The 19,495-nt window shown below is 30.2% G+C and overlaps 1 protein-coding gene across 1 annotated transcript in view; it reads left to right on the top strand.

The window, feature by feature from the left end:
• BBS9 (Bardet-Biedl syndrome 9) overlaps positions 1-19,495 on the top strand; it is a 138,371-nt gene that overhangs the window by 42,514 nt on the left and 76,362 nt on the right. The window contains exons 13-15 of the mRNA XM_080171905.1: positions 9,338-9,415; positions 10,813-10,938; positions 11,511-11,598. Coding sequence (XP_080028031.1) covers positions 9,338-9,415; positions 10,813-10,938; positions 11,511-11,598 — 292 coding nt within the window. The remainder of the gene's footprint in view (positions 1-9,337; positions 9,416-10,812; positions 10,939-11,510; positions 11,599-19,495) is intronic.

Genomic DNA, 19,495 nt, shown 5'->3' with positions numbered 1-19,495 from the left:
GACAAATAAATGGTTTTTTACGTTCCTTAAAATTAAACAGTAAGAAATAAGTCGTAGCTAAGAAACTTTTTAAGTCATGGTTTTACATCCAGCAGTCATTAGAACAGTGTTTGAAAAATTTTTATTTTACTGTTTTTTTCTTATCGTCAAATTAAAAAATAATCATAATGTCTAATATAAAATAAAAAATGAATACATTATTTTTGTTGTTATAATTTGTATCTCTTTACTTTTTGTAAAAGGAACTAATTTCACAAAATCTAAATCCAATACACTAATTACAGAAATGGATAAATACATTGAATTCCTAGTAAAATCATTTTAATTGCCAGTAGATCGCTTATACCCCCCTCCCCCTATTTATTGTTTAAAGCCCTGACTCCGCTTGGCAATATCTTCATGCGCAAAATATTTTTTAGATGTGCGTTTTAACCTAATTTACTTCAGCTCAAATAAGAATTAATCATTATATAATTTAAAATTTCTAATTACTTTAAAAAAACAATATGAGTATAAAAATGACAATTCCTTGTCCAATGATAAAAAATACATTAAATTTATTTTAAGTGCTTTATAATACCTCTAGAAACAGAAAAATGTTATTTGTAAGAAATATACTAAATAAGCATAAAATACAACAGAGGTGAATGCTTTAAAAAAATTGCCTCACTAAAATCAGTTTGGCCTACTAAAAGCAGTGAGGATCACTAATAATTTAGAGGGGATAATTTTGCCTCACTAAATTTTAGTGAGGCAAAAGTTTTTTAAGAATTCACCTCAGATTAATTTTCCAAATTCGCCCTGTATTTGTAGAGTGAGGTATTCCACTGTAAAATTGGGGGAATCTGCCAAATTTTACACTGTAAAGAAAATGGCAAAACATTTGTTTTGTCAGATGTACTATTTCCCGAGATATAGTTCAAAGGTAGCAACTCTTTTAAGATAAAAATATCAAATTATGAAAATAAAATATGAAACTGCAAAAATATAAAAAGAAATAAAGAGCCAGGTTTGATGATGAATTGACTAAATTAGACATTTTTAATGAAAATGTTTAAAATAAAATTTTAAATCTTTTTCTTTGGGTATTTACCAGAACAATACTATCAAAAAGCCAATATAAAAAAAAAGAAAATTTTTAAAATCTTCGAAATACTCTTTTATATCAATTGAATTATTATTTTTGGATGTTATACCATATTTTCATTTTCTATGATAAAGTGATGCTCACAGCTGGCTAAAATAACAATACTCCTCATCCACCCCATTTACCCCATTCCCTCTCTCCTACTTGATGAACGAACTGATCAATAAATGAGACCATACCAGCAAGCTAAATTGATATTATATCTTTTTGTGTTTGTTTCACTATAGTACTTAAAAAGTTATATTTGTTTGTTTAGAAAAATTATAAAAATGAATCTAAAGTTATATTTTTCTATTGTTAGGGTTTGGCCGCCCGTACGTCCGAAACGGATAGATCATAATGTTAAAGGGTGTTAAAAAAATAACCGATCGCTCACAATTTGAACCACCATAAGTACTTTAAATCTAGGAGATAGACCCCATAATGTATAGAGTTTTTTATGGGACATGTAAAGACCTTTCTTTAGACATCTTAACAAGGTTTCTAACTCAATCTATGCCAATTTGACATAAAAAATACATTCCCATCCAACTTTGAGGCATGACGGCTCTGTCTATTCCTAGTTCTTGATGATTGCCAGGTCTTTCTTTTAGATGCCAAATTGACTAAGAATGTGTTAGAAACCTTGTTAAGGTGTCTAAAGAAAGGTCTTTACATGCCCCATCAAAAACTCTAAACATTATGGAGTCGATCTACAAAATTTTAAGTACTTATGGTGGTTCAAATTGTGAGCGATTGGTTTTTAAAAAGACAAATTTGTAATAAAATATGCACTTTCGGCGTAGGGCAAATTTCTCTGCAAGGGCTAGGTCATAAGCTCTAGGGCTCTGGAATGGTGAGTAGATTCAAAATTCAATATTGTTTTCTCTATGCCATTGCTTGGGGATGAATTGTATTATCTTTTATTAGTTTTGGACCAAAACTGTAAGGTTTATATTGAAAAAAGTGAAGCGATTGGTTTTTATTTTAACACCCTTTAATTTTGGAATGTTAGAATTTTCCTATCAATTCAAATTTAAATTTAGACATGGTGATTCCTATAACAATGTTGGAATCCTTATTTTCTTCATCTATTCCTAAATATAAAATAGAAAACTTATACATACATATTTGTTAAAAAAGAATATGAAAGGGGAGGATTTTATTTCTCCTTATTTTTATTCGATATTTAATAAAAAAAGGTATTATGTAGGGCAAACAGATTATTTTTAAATATTTTTCTGACCCTTGCTGGCAGGGGGAGGAACGTTACTGTTATGGGTAGTCCTACAGTGAAATAAGGAATGCTGCCATTATTTAGATATTCAATATATTTAAATATTTGGTAATATCCATCAATTCGAAAAGTGGACCCCACAATCCATCTTTAAATATTGTTGTCTATCTATTGATAAGCAATTTCAAGTGTTTATGTCGAATTTATAGCTTTGATCAGGGATTTTAAGGGATAAGACTTAAGAACAATAAATTGATTTACATCCCCAATGATGATAAACAAGATTACTCTTTCTTTAGATTAATATTACTGGTTGAAACGATTGGACAGTGTTTGTTTTTAACTAAACAATCAAAATTCAGTAAAGTAAGCTTGGCTTTTGAGAAAACAAATTCATAAAACTTTGGATACCAGTGTAATTAACATCAAAATATCCCCTTCCTCCCAGGCTTTTATAAAAGTGGAAATCACGTGCTAAATTTTAACACGACATTAGGCCAAATCCTATAGGAGTTAGAGTTTCTAGAAGAAACAAAAAATTTATAATTTCTGTATTTTTTTCAAAAAAAAATTTTATGTAAGAAAACTTATTGACACTTTTAGTTACTACTGGGACCTAAACTATAATGTAGTCCTAAGCCAGCTCTTGCTCAATAATAATTTTAAACAATCCTAAAAGAAGTTTCAACGAGACGGAAGGGGGAGGGTTAATATCTGTCCTGCTAGATTGATTAATGGGATAATGCCAAATATTTCTTATTGTTTCCTCACAATACAAAACACTCAAGCGTGAAAAAATGGAAAACTTAAATCAAAATATACTTTGAAGACACACTTGGAAAATAGAAAAATTGTTTTTCTTTTTGTGGAATAAATTTCAATAGATATTTATATAAATAAGATAAAAACAAAGTTTGTCGCCAATGATCGTATCTCTGGTTGCGAAGCAATTGTATAACTAGGGTATTTTACTTACAATGGGAAAGTAAGTTGTGTAAAATTATTGTTTATTCTAAGTTTTATTTTCCTCATAGTTAATTTCTTTATTATCCTTATATAAAAGTAACACAATGTTTGTCTGTGTGATGCGAATGATATCGCTGCCATCCGCTAAACTTATATGGCACTCCTTTACAATAATGCTTTTCATAGTTTCAGGGAAGAATTGTAACTTGTTAAGGTCTAAACTCCTCCAAATTTTGATCACTTCTTTACAAAATGAAGAAAAAAAACATTTTCAATTATTTTTTAAAAACCTTAAATGTACGATTTGCATGCATAGTATTCTCATTTTCTAACCTTTCTTTTGATATTGTCAAACTATCAATAGGCATATTTCGCCTATGAAAAAAAAATATTTCTCTGCAACTGTCCTCTACCTGCTCATTTCTGTGTAGTAGGATGAGAATTGAATTTTCTTATTCAGGCCTTGGCATCACATTTCCTGTGGGACAATGTTTCAGATGATAACAATGTAAACTTTAGCCAACTTCCCTACAATTGTAAGTGGACCATGAACACGTTTAAGCAATTTTTACTTATATTAAAATAAATTGAACATACGAGGGTTGTTGGTATTTTTTATGCCTCACCACTGCGGCGGGGCTATCCATTACCCAATAAAAAAAACTAACCTAACCAGGCCTAAAGGAATAAACTAAATCTCCCCCCCCCCCCCCCACCCCCTTATATTTAATTTTTATTAAAAATAAGTGTCAGTGCTTAATAACCTTAAGTGAAAGCACTAACTTTTTTCTATTAGTTTAGACCCCTCAAGATTAAAACCCTGGATTCTAAATAAATAAAAATTAATTAAAGGGTGGTTTTTGTGTGGTCTATTGATTGATTCAATGGATCTTATCAAAGTTTGAAGACAAACAAGTGAATAACAGGATCACATACTCGGAGAATATAGAACAGAAATTAGAACAGGGTGTCACAAAAAAATCAATTATATTTAATTTACAATTAATCATCAAAAAAGTGGTCATTTTTTCTGAAGTAAATAACATCATTACATACACTTTAGGAATATTAAACAGAAAGTAAATAGTTTTAGAAAATAATGATAATAAAAATAAGTAAAAACAGCTTCTAAAAATAAAATATAAATAAAGCCAAATGTATAAGCTTAAAATTTAAATTAATGAAAAAAAATAATTTTATTAGGATCATAGATAAAGAAAAACAATGAAATACATTTGAGTGTCCCAAAAAGTAAGAATGTGAACACAGTAAAAGTGTTGGACTGATTATGACGTAACAAAAAAAATTAGCCAATGAGAGGCCATTATTGACCAATGGTAAAATTTATAGTGGCCTCTCATTGGCTAATTTTTTTTACGTCATAATCAGTCCGACACTTTTACTGTGTTCAAGAATGTCCTAAAACAGTACCTTGTATTTACAAAATTTTCAATAAGTTTACATACAATTTTGTTCAGACTTACAAATTAAAATTCCAGTTTTTAACAACTCGATCTACAAGTGTTAATGTTTGTTTTTTTCTACCGTCTGATTTAAGAGCTTCGCTTTTTATGGATGTTGCCATCCTTGTAAAAATGCTTCCTAGGTTAAACTGAAAACTAAAAATGGAATAATAAAATTCCATAAGTATTCAGTTTTCATATTGAAGTTATTGGATAAGATTTAAGAGTAATATATCAAACATGAGGAAAGAAACTTGAATAAAAACTAGGTCACTGCTGTCATTTAAATGCATAAAAATATAAATCTTCCACTAAATATATATTTGCAATTCTTAAGTATATAATAGTTATATACAGAATTAGATTTTTGTGAATTAGGATAGTTTATGTTTTTTTTTTTGTCACAATAAATCTAATTGATAATACCACAAAGTCTTGTTTTAAAATAAAATTAGTCAATTTGTAAATGTAAATCAATGTTAAAGATAAATTGAAAATAAGAGAGGATTCTTTTTCTTATGCCATACGCCTTAAGTTTTGAAAACACCTCGAAAAAAAAATCATATTTATTATTATTTTTTTCCAAAATACAGAAGTCCATTCGTGCATTTGACTTTGTATGAAAATACATCAACACCTTCACTCTAGAGCAAAGAAAATAAGATTGACAACAACCATAAAGGTAAAGCTCTGAGATCCAACGGTAAAACACACGAACATGGACATATGCGATTATTAATTTAAAGGTATAAACATGATTGTATAATAACATGTTGCAAAATTGCTCAAATATAGAATTCTGTGTCAGGACAAACTTACATTTTAGGACTTGAATATAAAGATACTTCGCTTAAATTATTTACCTGGTTGTCCTAGGAATCATTGTAACTATTATAGAGTTGTTTGTTTTTTGATCCAACTGCCACAGGAATAATGAATAAGTTTGAAATTAATAAGATAATTCTAACATGCATAAATTAACTAAAAGAGCCAACCGTAACGTACGGACAGACGTTCATATCTTTATTATAGAAAAACATCTCTTTTAAAAACAAGGAAAATATAAATCATCAACATTAACAATTGCCAATTATAGTTTAAAATCCGGAAATAAACTGTCCTTAAAATCTAGTCAAAATATGGTTTATTGATCAGAAAGGTAAATAAATGTAAATAAATAGGACAATTCTAACATTTCACATCTTCAGTCATCTATCTTTTTGGTACTTAGGACATGGCCAAAATGTAGAAAAGATTTGCTTAAAAAGTTTTTATACTCTGGCTAGGAACTAACAAAGAATTCCAATGTTGTATCTCTACAAGGAATTTGACCAGGGCTCGGCAACTACCCCAAGTCGTGTTTTTTTTTTCTTTGGCAAACAACAACTCAAAGCCTCAAATTTTTTGTTAATCTGCAGCCAAAATCACCAACAGGTCAACAATAAAACAAAGTAAATCAAGATTAATAATAAAATATCATTGTCAAAAATACTCGGCTGCCGAGCCCTAGAATTTGACACAACAAGCTAAATAGAGTATAACTACTGTTTCTAATTCTTGGAGTCACTCTTTTCAAACTTTGGGTAACAAGATCAAAATTAACAGAAATAAATAATAAGCAAATAATAAATTTTCCAGTATGGCTTCGAAACCGATTAAACATCCGCAGAATTAAAACCTGTTCTCAGTTACACTGAAAATCATGTATTGTAAAGCATTGCACTACAGACAATTTTCTATAAATTTAAAAAAAGAAAAATCCTAAAATGTATGACATCCAAAAAAAGTTCTAAAATTTTTGTAAACTATTTAAGGGTGTTGGGAAAAACCTTAATAAAAAAGTATCTCTTCGGGCAACGTTCCTAGAGGCTAGGAGCGAAGACACCAGTAAACAAACTTGTCTTTGTTACTTGCAATACATGGTTTAATGACATGTAATTTGTGCAAGGTGTACCCACTTTGTAATAGATATAAAATAGATTGTTTATTTTATATTATTTTGCAAATATGCTTATCAAAAATACAAATTTATATATTACTACTTGTTGCACCAGATTTTCATGTACTCTGATAAAGTGATGCTCGCAGCGTGCTAAAATAATGATACCCCCATCCACCTATTTTATCTCATCCCCTCTCCTACCACTGGATTAACGAACTAACTAATAAATGAGGTCCATATTAGAAAGCTTAATTGATGAAAAATTTTCCCACGTATATCTTAAATCCACTTTCATATTGACATTGTGAGGTGATTTGGTCACGTGTCGTACAGAACCTAATTATATCAAGCTTTACTGCTCGCTGATACCTTACATTATAATGGCCTACAAACGGGGCTATAGCACTTACACATCCAGCAAATTTACAGTTGATGTATTTTTGGCAAAATGTTTTCTTCCTTTTTCTCATGCCATAAATACATCCAACACTGGCAAAAATGCATCCCATATTTTTATACATAAGTCAAAAATACATCTGACACTGGCATTTACACATCCATACGTTTTCAATTATATGTCATAAATACATCCAACACTGGCAATTATACAGGGTGAGGCGGGGCATTACCGGTAATTTTTTCGGTTTTTTGAAAAAAAAATGGGGTAAATATTTATATTTTTAAATGGGACCAAGACCATTAGAAAGCTTACGGAAAGTACTATCAGGTCCTAATAGGACGTTATCCTAGGACTTTTAGAAGTTTGTCATAATTGGACTCAAAGAAATTACCGATAAATGCCCCATGGTGGGGCATTGTGGGTAACGTCTTTTCAACCTAAAAAAAATCGATGAAAAACGGCCAAACGGCCAGTCAAACATAAATAATCATAATAAGTATAGGTTATAGGGATTATCCACAAAAAATTTCATAAAGATCGGACTATTCCTTCTATGTCAAAAACAATTTTTTTTAAAAGACTAGAAATTTCGATTTTTTTTCACAAAAATTTTCTTAAAAAATAAAATTTAATTTTTTTATATAAAAAAACACCTGTTCTATTCACTTTTTGGCCTAATTCTTAAAAAGCTCATATTGAATTTTAGATTTTACCAAAGAAAACCTGAAAATTGATCTTAAAAATCGAATTTGAATTTTTTTTCGACGTTACCGAAAAATACCCCGCGCGAACTTTGGTCATTTTTGAAAAAAATATCAACTCTACATTTAAGCTCTCAACGGATTTGGAAAGAGCGGGCAATTCTTAGTTCAAAAGGTTTTTACGGATCAGTTCTAGGTCTTACCAATTTTTATGTAGGTCGATCTTTATACACCTAAGTGAAAAAATTTTTGGAAAAAAAAAATTTTCGTCCAACTTTGAGACCCAAAAAGTACCCTTAAAATTTATCCCACAAAAATTTCATTTTATACTTTTTTGTAGGCAATTTAATAAGGAACAAATTTGTTTTTATGTTTTTTTCTGTCAGTCGATTAGAACATGGAGATAAATGTCATTTTCTGAAGGTGGGTAAAAAATTACCGGTAATGCCCCTTACCGGTTAATGCCCCGCTTGACCCCATCTAGATTACTTTATAAGAATATTTATTTACAATTAATTAAATTTTGTACAGTATGTATAGGTTTTTAATTTTTTCCCCAATTTTAGTTACTCTCCCCCTATTTACTTCCCTTTTTCTCAAGATGCTCCCTACAAAACATCAATACTTCTTTCCTTTTCAGTTATAACAACAAAATGAACAACTTTAAGTTATATTGAATTATTGTTCTTTATTTGGTTTAGCTTTAAGCATTTTAAGTTTAAACATATCAAGTTATGCTATACTACATTATAAGTTCTTAGTTCTCCCTCAAAGTGCCTATATAGATAAGGGTGGTATTTAGTTTTCTTCTTGCCTAACCCCTTCGGGTTGTCCTAACCCTGTATGACCTGTAACTGCGGTGCCCTAACTCTAATATTTCTCCAAGTCCAAAGTTTACTTTCTGCGTAGTGCAAAATTGTTATTTGCAATTTTAAAGAATCTGCAAATGATAAGTATAAAGTTTCCATTACATTGGTTTGTGTACAACTATTTAGTTCAGAATTTACAGCGCAATTCATTGCGTTGAACAAAACGTACAAATTGCAAAACTACGTTTTGTTTAGTGAATTTCTACGTAAAAAAGTAAAGCGCAAATCTATGATAAATATCATTTTAAAAATAAATAAACGCTGACGAAAAAATTATTTTTAGTAAATTATGAAATATTTATAAGTTACATCATAAGGCACTTTTAGTAAAATTATTTATTCGCTTAATTAACTACAAAACAAGAACAACAACATCATTAAGTAGCTTGGCTAATAAATATCAAATATGAACATCCAAACAAAGTGATTTTTAGTAAAGAAGCTTTTTGATAATGAAAATACATGCAAGCAATGCTAGACATCTATCTTAAATAGTATTTATTAGTATTGAGTCTCAAACAAAAATTTAGACATTTATCTTTAACAGCATCTGCTAAAAAAAGGTTTCACATAAAAGTTTCATACATAGAGGCGTTATTAATTTAATTTTGAAAAGATTTCATTTATGTTTAGGTGGGCGGCTGAACTGCCCAACACTCCACACTCCCTGTGTAGGGGCAAATTCTGGGACCATGACAGAGAGGGACTCAGGTAACTTTGATTACATACTTGCTTATTGGATGTACTGGGGTTTTCCCCACAGTGCTTTGTTGTAACCCCCTCCCCACTCCATTATTTGAAATAAAATTGGAAATAAGAGTGAGAGAGAGGGGCAGTTTTTTGTTTGTTTGTTATCACTTTATGTCAACTTAAGTTAGATTGTTTTGGATACTGGTTATCCCTGCAGGGTTTGGGCACCGCAGATATAGACCCCGCAGTGTGGGATATCGAAAAAAATACCTCTCCCCCTTATTTTTAATTTATTTTAAAAACAAAATGAGGTTTCGGTGTTTAAAAGATATTTTGTGAGAAAGCAATACGTACTTGTAAAAATCACATAGATATGAAGGTTTACTTATTGAAGCATAGGTATTGGTTCAATGATTATATTTATCCTTGTTATGCAAGAACAAATATATCAAAACTTTAAAAACCTTACAGCTTTATTCTAATTAAGAGACAATTGTTACAAGTTAATAATAACCAAGAATATATTTTTTTTAGTGTTATTTTTCTTTTTTTTAACCCTTATACCTAGTTATATTTACATTTTGTTTTGAATTGAAATTCATTTAAAACAACAAAAAGAAGGAAAAACTTTATATTAAATTCTTAAAACTAATGTTCCAGAACTCCACACACGCATCTACTTACCCAAACACACACAATGTACATGTGACTTCTAGTTGTGGTGTTTTCTCATCTGTCCAAAACTTTTTGTTTATTTGACCTTTTTGTATAACTTGCATAGGCGTGCACATGGTGGAATGCTCTGGGTGTAAATGGGCTATTTCTTCCACATGCAAAGGGAGCGTACTTTCCCCACTCTTTCTTAAGAGGTCAAACCCTCTGCAAAAACAATAATATAGGCCACTATTGCTAACCAACCGCATACATGGCGCTTTAAGTCTTACAAATTCTTATCCAATTCCCAACAAATTCATTAGATGATAGATTCAAGATTTCGTACAGCCCGCTGCCCCCCCTCCCCCTTCTCCACTCCAATGTCAGCCTAAATTATGGGCACGCCCTTGATAACTTTAAAATGAATATATGTATACTGTTGTATACCTACATATAAACATATAGCATTGTTTTTCTTCCTTTATTTTATTTCTTTGTATTTGTTTTCAAGAAAGCACTTCAATGTCTGTTTATCAGTTTTTTTTCCAGGAAAATAATCTAAAAAAAAGTTCTTTAATATACGTATTTAGGTTATATGTAAAAAAAATACATTTAATTGAATCTGTAAAAGAGAAGTCCATGCTCAATTAAGAAAGCTTCTTCTACAAATACCCTTTGATTCTACATTATCCTAAATTGCCGCTAGTTATCTGGGCACAGACCCCACCCTACACACAGCTGTTCCTAATAACAAATATATTCAGGGAAGGTGTACTGGTAATACTAGGAGAGGAGGGAGAACTTGCCGCTAGTTATCTGGGAACAGATCCCACCCTGCACACAGCTGTTCCTCCGGATACAAGAGAGGTCAACTATGAAGAGACTGACAGGTAAATGGATATATTATCACTTACTGGATCTTACACCAGCTCTTCATGTAATCTTATAAAGTGAAACACGCAGTGGGCTAAAAAAATTCTCAATTTACCCTCTTTACCCAATCCCTTTCCCTCTTAATGGATGGACAAACTGACCTATAAATGAGTTCCATTTTAGCAAGCCTAATTTACGACAATTTTTCCATGTTATAATATCCACGTATTTTTTACATACCAAAATTCTAAAACATTCAACTAAGTCAACAAAGACCAAACTGCATAACTTTTGCACCACTTTTGACGACATATTCTCAATCTCTTATTTAGGGGTTTTCTTTCCCACTTTTAGTTATGCCGTTTGGTCTTCGTCCTGAAGTCTACCATACACTTCTTAACACCCCTAAACAGCAGTACAGTTCAAGTTAAAAAGTAACTACCCTCTAATAGCACATATCCCTAATTTAAGTATATTAGAATCTTTCTATCTATTTCAAACTTCCTGTTATTACATTTTACAGTCTAATTTAGTTTTTATGGATTTTGTTTTACTTGTTAATCGTCTGTTTACAAATAAATATTTTCAGAGAATTAGCAAGACTGTCCTCTATAATTCGTCAAACCCAGAAAGAAGGATTGGAGAAACAACCAAACAATGAAATTCCTACTCTACAGGTTAGCCTTTAAATTTCATGTTCCTAATTTGACATTTAGGGTCGTCTTATTGTTTTATTTATTATCCAGCTTTTTGTTTTCTACAAAAACAAACATCTCTCTGTTTTCCATAAACATTCCTGTCCAATTTGGTTTTGAAAAAAAGTCACATTAAACATGAAATTTTAACTTAAAACATTTAGGAATTGAATTATTTGCGATACCTAACACACATCATAGATGCATTTTTACCTCTTAAATATATTATTTTCAGGGTTATAGAAGCTGCTCTATAAGTTAACTTTTTTGTCCAGTTTGTGTAAAACATAGAAATAAACTCTCACAAATAGCAATACCAATACAGTAGTAAAGTTCTATATACAGATTGGTAAACCTGAGAAATGAAAAATTAGAAAATTAAATTTAAGTAATTAAACAAAAAATACAATAAACAAAGACTTTTTTGTCTAATATTTGTATCATATTTCAGAAGGCATTGGTACTCCAGAATAAAATCATAGTTTTCAAAGTTTTTAGACAAAATAAAAGTATAGGCTTAACCATGCAAAGTTTCATAATTATTGCGCGGAGTAGTGTAATCAGGAGTTTCAGTTGATTTGGGTATAATTGTTCTGACGATAGGGACGTCCGAGCTTTTTATTATGACGTGGGTTCAACGAGGGGCTACGAAGTTTTGTGGAGGGTAATCTAAAGTATTTTGTCAAATTTTTATGGGAGTAAAATGAGGGGTTTCAAAGTTTTTGGGAAGGGTGGTCTAATGTATTTTATTATTTTTCAAAGTTTGAGGGGAAGAATAAACACCCCATTACCCTTGCCCTATCAATGTCTGACAATCTAGTATTTAGATTACTAGCGGCCTTCCCCTTAATCTAGCATTATAGTTTTAAGAAACATATTTACAATAATCAACTTAAATAAATATTACAAAACAAAGACGACAACATCCATGAATGCGAATGGAATGAAAGGACAAACGAACATTAACACATGTAGAGTGTTAGAACTGAATAAGCAGAATATTTTTTTTTGCAAAACTGCTTAAATACAAGATATTGACAGAAGGACATACTAACATTTTTAGGACTTAATTATACAGATAATTCCCTTATAACATTATAACTTGATTTAACAGGAATCAGTGTTCCAATAATTAGATGAATAGGATAATTATAACACAAATAATTGTCGTTTAAAAAAATTAACATGTTTAAATTAACGGAAAAAAGCTAACCGCTACAAACGGGCTAACTCTTATTATAGAAAAACTTCGATTTTTAAAATATGAAAACTTTAATTACAAAGAAAGGTTAAGTTGCTTCATTGATCCAAAACTAATTGTAATCCCTTACTGGTTTGCAAAGGGGTATTAGTTAATCCATGTTTAAAGATTTCCTATAATTTGGTTGAAAGTGTAAACTACACCGAGATGAACTAAATTTTAATTTCCGAATGTGTACACAGTTTCCTCATCCTATCTCAATATTAACTACTAGCTAAAACAAACTACAAACTTCCAAAAAAAAATCTAAATTTTAAAAATTAAGAGTTTGAATTTATAAATCGTCTATACAATAAAAATTTTGAAAGTTTGGATGATTGAAGCTTTTTTAGCTAGTAGTAAATATTGAGATAGGATGAGAAAACACCGAGGAAACTGTGTACACATTCGGAAATTAAAATTCAGTTCATCTACACCGATATTGTGAAGTAAAGCCGATAAAAGCAACGATACACCCTGTTAATACGAGGTCTTGTAGTTATATCAACACGTCCAATAAGAATACAGTCACATTGTAGTTATAAGCTTTGGTGTCATCAATGGTTTTTGACATAAGGTTGCTAGATAGCCTTTTAAAAACGAAGCTTTTAAAAATTAGGATTGGTTCATCCGTATGTAATGAATAGCTCTAGTCGTTAATTGAGGCATGTCAGAATTGTTTTAGCAATTAAAATCCTGGCATAACGATTCCGACAAAAGTTAGATACAATTCTGAAAAGGAGGCAATTCTATAGTTACTACTATGCTAATTTTAAACATGCTATCTTTGCACAATTATTTCAAGTAATTAATTCATGGAATGATATTAGGCATTATGTTATGAGCGAATCATCTCTATAATCCTGTCTGAAAATGTCAAATGTTCGTCTGTCTCTCTGAATCCTTGAGCTTCGCTATTATGGATGTTTTCATCCATATTCTAATTTTAAAATACATAATTATATCGGAAAAGAAGGTGTATCAACTTTTTTTTTATAGCTAGACGGTTCTTTTAGTAAGTAGTAGATGTAAAATTTTTCATAGAATTCAGATATGCAATCGTTTTTTTTTGTAGACCTCTTATTTTTTAAGTAATTTAAGTTTTTTAAAAAAAGATTAAGTCGATTTTAAGGTACTAAAACGCAACAAAAAAAAGAAGAAAATGTACATTATGTACAAAAATAGTAAGATCTTTAATTTGACACCTTACTTTTTGAATTTTGTCAGGTAATTATTGAAAAAATTGATTTTTTTAAACCCATGAGAATAAAAACTTTGAACTTAATTTTATCATTTCACAGGTAAAAAAATATGGGTTCATATATACTTTTAGAATCAGAAAAATATTACAAATCCATTGTAAGCAAAATTGAAAAAAAGTAAAAAAATTAAAAATAAACAAATGGCCAATTATATTTTTTGTTCAGGCAACACTTGCGTCTTCCCTTTTTTACCCCCTCTTTACCCCCTTCCCATTTTTATACTCAATTCAAGAATTAAGACGTTGCCTGTATGATATAATATGATATTTTCATATAATTCCTTTTATTGTAGTTTATATACTATATTGTAAACTTTTTTTTCAATTTTGCTTACAATGGATTCGTAATATTTTTCTGATTCTAAAGGTATATATGAACCCATATTTTTTTACCTGTGAAATGATAAAATTAAGTTCAAAGTTTTTATTCTCGTGGGTTTAAAAAAATCGATTTTTTCAATAATTACCTGACAGAATTGAAAAAGTAAGGTGTCAAATTAAAGATCTTACTATTTTTGTTCATAATGGCCATTTTCTTTCTTTTTTTTTTGTTGCATTTTAGTACCTTAAAATCGACTTAATTATTTTTTTTTTCTAAACTTAAATTACTTAAAAAATAAGAGGTCTACAAAAAACCGATTGCATATCTGAATTCTATGAAAAATTTTACATCTACTACTTACTAAAAGAACCGGCTAGCTATAAAAAAAAAAGTTGATACACCTTCTTTAGAATATTGTAGTGATCGTATACTTTTACAGCCTTAACAATTTTCTTAACTGCTTAGTCAATAATCCATAAAAAATAAACCTTAATTAAGGTTGAATAGATTAATTAAAAATAATATAGTTAAAGAGTATAATAATGAAATAGAGAGAAAAGTTATTTCTCGCATCGTATCATAAACGGCTTTCCGCGGATATAGAATGTAATTGTACAATTATAAGTTAAAAACCATTTTTTTAGCCCCGAGGTGCCGAAGGCACAGGCTAAAAAAACTGGTTTTAATCTTATGATTGTACATTTTTATATTCGTAGAAAGCTGGATATAATACGATGCTAGACATAGTTTTTTCGTCTGGATGAGAACCGGTTCCTATCCACCGGATTTGAATGAATACGAGAAAATACATGACCGATTTTTTATAACAGTTCTTTCAGTTCATTTAAAATTTTAATCTATACCAAAGATCTTAGGAGACATGACAATGGACGATTTGTGATAACTCTATCAAGTATAATTGTTTAAGGCATCAGTATGGTTTAGGGCAAATAAACTTTCTTTAAATGTATCTAAAACAAAATACATGGTCTTCAGACTTAGCAGTATGCAACCTGTCAATAATAACTTTAGAATCTTCATTAATGGGGAGGAAGTTGAGAGAATCAGCAATGAAAATGAAACAAAGTCTTTTAAATTTGTTGGGGTACATCTTGATGAATTTCTCAATTGGAATGAGCATACAAAAATGGTAAAAAACAAAGTTTCTAGTTCTCTATATGCATTAAATCAAATAAAAAATGTTCTCCCATCAAAAACTTTGAAAACGATTTATTCCTTAATGATTTTGCCTCACTTAAATTATTCTAATATCACATGGGGTCTCTCTAAAAGTAAAGATATTGATCAAATAAGAAAACACCAAAAAAGGGCAATAAGGATTATTGTAGGTGCTAATTATAATGCACACACTGAAATTTTGTTTGGACAATCTAAAATCTTAAAATTTGATGATTTGGTAAATTTAAACATTTTAAATTTTATAAGTAAATTTTTTCATAAGAAACTCCCAGAAAGCTTTAAAAACATGTTTAAAGTTCTTTCTTCTCAGAGATCAAAAAAGTTACTGATAAGTATACCTAAAACAAAACATCTTGAATATTTTCCAGCAGTGTCATTTCCAAAACTTTGGAATAACTTGAGAAAAGAAATAAGGCTTTCAGACTCTGTAAAGAAATCATTGTCCATGATTAAAAAAGATTTTTTTTTAAATTATAAATCATTTCATTGAAACAAAAGAAAATGCTTTTCCTGTAAGAAATAAAATCTGTACCAACTTCTGTAACTGTAAATAGTTATTTAGTCAACCCACTTAATTATTGATCTATTAAATTTGTGTAAATATCTTTATATAATAAATAATTTTTGTAATTCTCGCTATAAATAAAATAATAAATGAAATCAATTAAAGGGGTAAATTTACGGCCTACTACAAGGCTTAATTACTCCTTGCTATGCAATTTTTAGAATATGATTTTATATGTATATTTAATAATTTAAATGTATTGCATTAGTTAATAAATTCTATTCTATACATATGTAGGTGACCTAATATTGTATAAATGTCCGGCAAATAATCGGTAAATAAAACAATGGCCAATAAATTTACATAATTCTATCTTTGCCAGGTACATCTTTCAAGGAAAATTATTTTTCATAAACTTTTAAATAGTCAATGTTTAAATCAATTATGACAAAATTAATTGTCAACATATTATTCTACTTGCAATGGCATGTAGTAATTAGAATAAGTTCCGCCTTCTATCCTTATACTAAAGTAACAAGGTGTTTGTCTGTGTGTCTGTACCGAAGGATCTCGCTAACCGCTGAACCGATCGGGTTCTCCTTAACAGGGTAGCTTCTCATAGGTCTCGGGAAGGTTTATAAATATTTTCTTGGGGGGTGGGACACCCCCAACCCCCCCAAAAATGAAAAATACCCCCCCCCCTTTAATACTTTAAAATCTTATAAAATCTAAAATAAGAAATTGGGTTATCAAATTCGACTCCCCCCTCCTCAAGTGCCCCTAGAGGCCTCTAGGGGCGTAGCCGCTAGTATATTAAAAGGTGGAAAAGTTTAGACACTGTTAATTTGTAAAAACCAATCAAGACTAAATATTTGTCCCCAAGTTTTTAACCTAATACCCTTTCCACGAAAAAATATCCCTAAGGCAACAAATGTACGGGGGAACAGCTCCTACAGGCAAGTAGTGAAGCCACTTGTGTATAATAATTATAAAACACATAAATTTATATTTCTAAAAACAAAAACTCCATATCTGCCCCACTAAACACCAAAACAATTTTCTTCCTAACATATTTTCGATACTCAAGATTTATTCTTTCATTGTTTTGTATTATATAAAATATAGAAAATGGGTGTGCTATAACAAACGCACAATAGTACACTATAATGAACGGACGGACTGTCGGACAAAGTAAGTTTATCAGTAAGTGTTTTATCAGAATAGCAAATATTGAGATTCCCCATGCATTGCAATTTGAAAACGGTTAACAATGCATCAATTTCAAACAATTTGGTTATTTTTTAATAGGTTTTTCTGTTTCATTGTAATGTATAGATAATATTCAGCAAAAGTTGTTATTGTAAGCTATTCCGTTTTCTTACATGTTTGTGCATGTTTCGTTTATGGCATCCTTTGATATTTTGAGTTATTTGATAAGAGTATGATATATATTTTTTGGCGATTTTTGTGGAAGTGATATAAGACCTATAAAATGTGGATGTTTTTCCAAATATATACACAATAGCACGGTTCACTATTTATTTTTTATTGGAATATTCCGTTGAAAATAATCTTAAATATTAGTTTTATGACTGGCGAAGCTACTCTATAATTCATTTTGTCTGTCTGTCAGTCCATAATGACATGGGGTATTTGTGTTTTTCACAGATGCTATTCTAGATAGGCGTCTTACTTTTAGGGGGAAGATTCCCTATACTAATGAGCATCCAGTATATTACTAAATTTGTGGATATGTCAATCATGCTACTAAAAAATAAATATATCAAAACATCTCCAGAAAATATGAGTATGGTTTCGTGATTATTTAGATTTTATTTTAGATTAATAGTCCCTGAACATCTGCTATCCAATTCCCTTTATCCATATACCCATCCATGGTTTGTTGTTCTTTTCTACTAATGTCATCCTTGTTATGACTATAAGAAAAAGAATAGAGGGGGCACAAGCTATATGTAACTCTACTCAATTTGTGCTTTGGATATTAGCCATTAGCGCGAAGAATATAAACAAAGCCAAGTCGCTACAAAAGAACAAAGAACAATTTACTAGCAGACAAAAAGGTCCCCACGACTTGTGTCAGTTAGTTGTCTGGGTTATACATCTATACGTATACATTAATTCTACATATATTTTTGTTTTAAATTATGTAATCAATAAAAACATGAAAACCTCAGAATTTTGGACAGTTCTACTAGAGACAACACATAATCTTTGTTTTTACCACCATTCTCACCACTTCCCCCATTTCTTATAATAAACATTATAAATTTATTTATATATTTTAGAACATTTATACATTTATATATGTTGTTCAGACAACCCGTAGCATTGGCATAAATGATAGCGAGTCTGCCTGTTGTCGGGAAGGTGTCAGCGTCATGCTAGAGACGTTAAAATGGTACATACTGCTACTCTGTCTGTCACGTTAAACTAAAAGTAAGGGGAATGCCTTGGCCCTTAAATAGACACATTCAGGACTTTAAAGTCGTGCATTTCAATGGTTGGTTGTCTGTTGGATGTTACTTAACTTGATATCATATAGTGGGCGTTAGAATATCACATCCCATTACAAGCGTTCTCCAGATGATAACTTGAAAAACTGTTCGTTTATCAATTCAAAACTTAAAAAAGCAAAGAAGTTGTATAGTAACATTTCTTCTAGAGTAGCAAGCTTACTATTATGTAATTATGTCGATGTAAATGTCATGCTAATTACCTATATAACTGCTAGTACTGTAAAACTGCAATAATAGTAATAAGGTTTTGGTTAGAAACTTAATCTTAATATAAAAAAAAGTGTTTTTCTCTTGAAAACTGTGAATTTGACAGTCTCATTGAATTTCATGGGTGTCAAAATGACTATAAAACTGGTTTTTATGACAGTAAAGGTAAAATTTTGACAGTCTACAAAAAAATATTGCAAAAAAATACAGCAAAAAATGAAATTGACAAAAAAAAGCAATAACTTTTCTGTCAAAAACATAGCTACTAAAATTTTGCTAGTGTTAGAAGTGGCAGCACTCCTATTAATTATGTAAACCCCACTATATACACTATACTCATGGTGGGAAATTTGTATATTAGAGCTAACTTAGAACTACATTTTTAAATACCTTATATATTTTTCCTAATCATAACAATTAGATTATTTAGATGTCAGGTGCGTGACATTATTACAAAAGTGAAAATGCCTCTCCTATAAATAAATATGTATTTCATTTTTACGCGTAGGCCTCAATAAAAAGGCTGTACAGGGTTGGAATTCCACACCCTTATCCCCTTAAAGATCCATAAAGGCTTCTAGGAGCGTAGCCGCTAGTTTTAATATAA

The sequence above is a fragment of the Acartia tonsa genome, chromosome 9 (genome assembly GCF_053477335.1).
Source record: "Acartia tonsa isolate MP-2025a chromosome 9, ASM5347733v1, whole genome shotgun sequence".
Lineage (NCBI taxonomy): Eukaryota > Metazoa > Arthropoda > Copepoda > Calanoida > Acartiidae > Acartia > Acartia tonsa.
The sequence above is the reverse complement of the archived record's forward strand: the minus strand, read 5'-3'. Positions and strand labels throughout refer to the sequence as shown.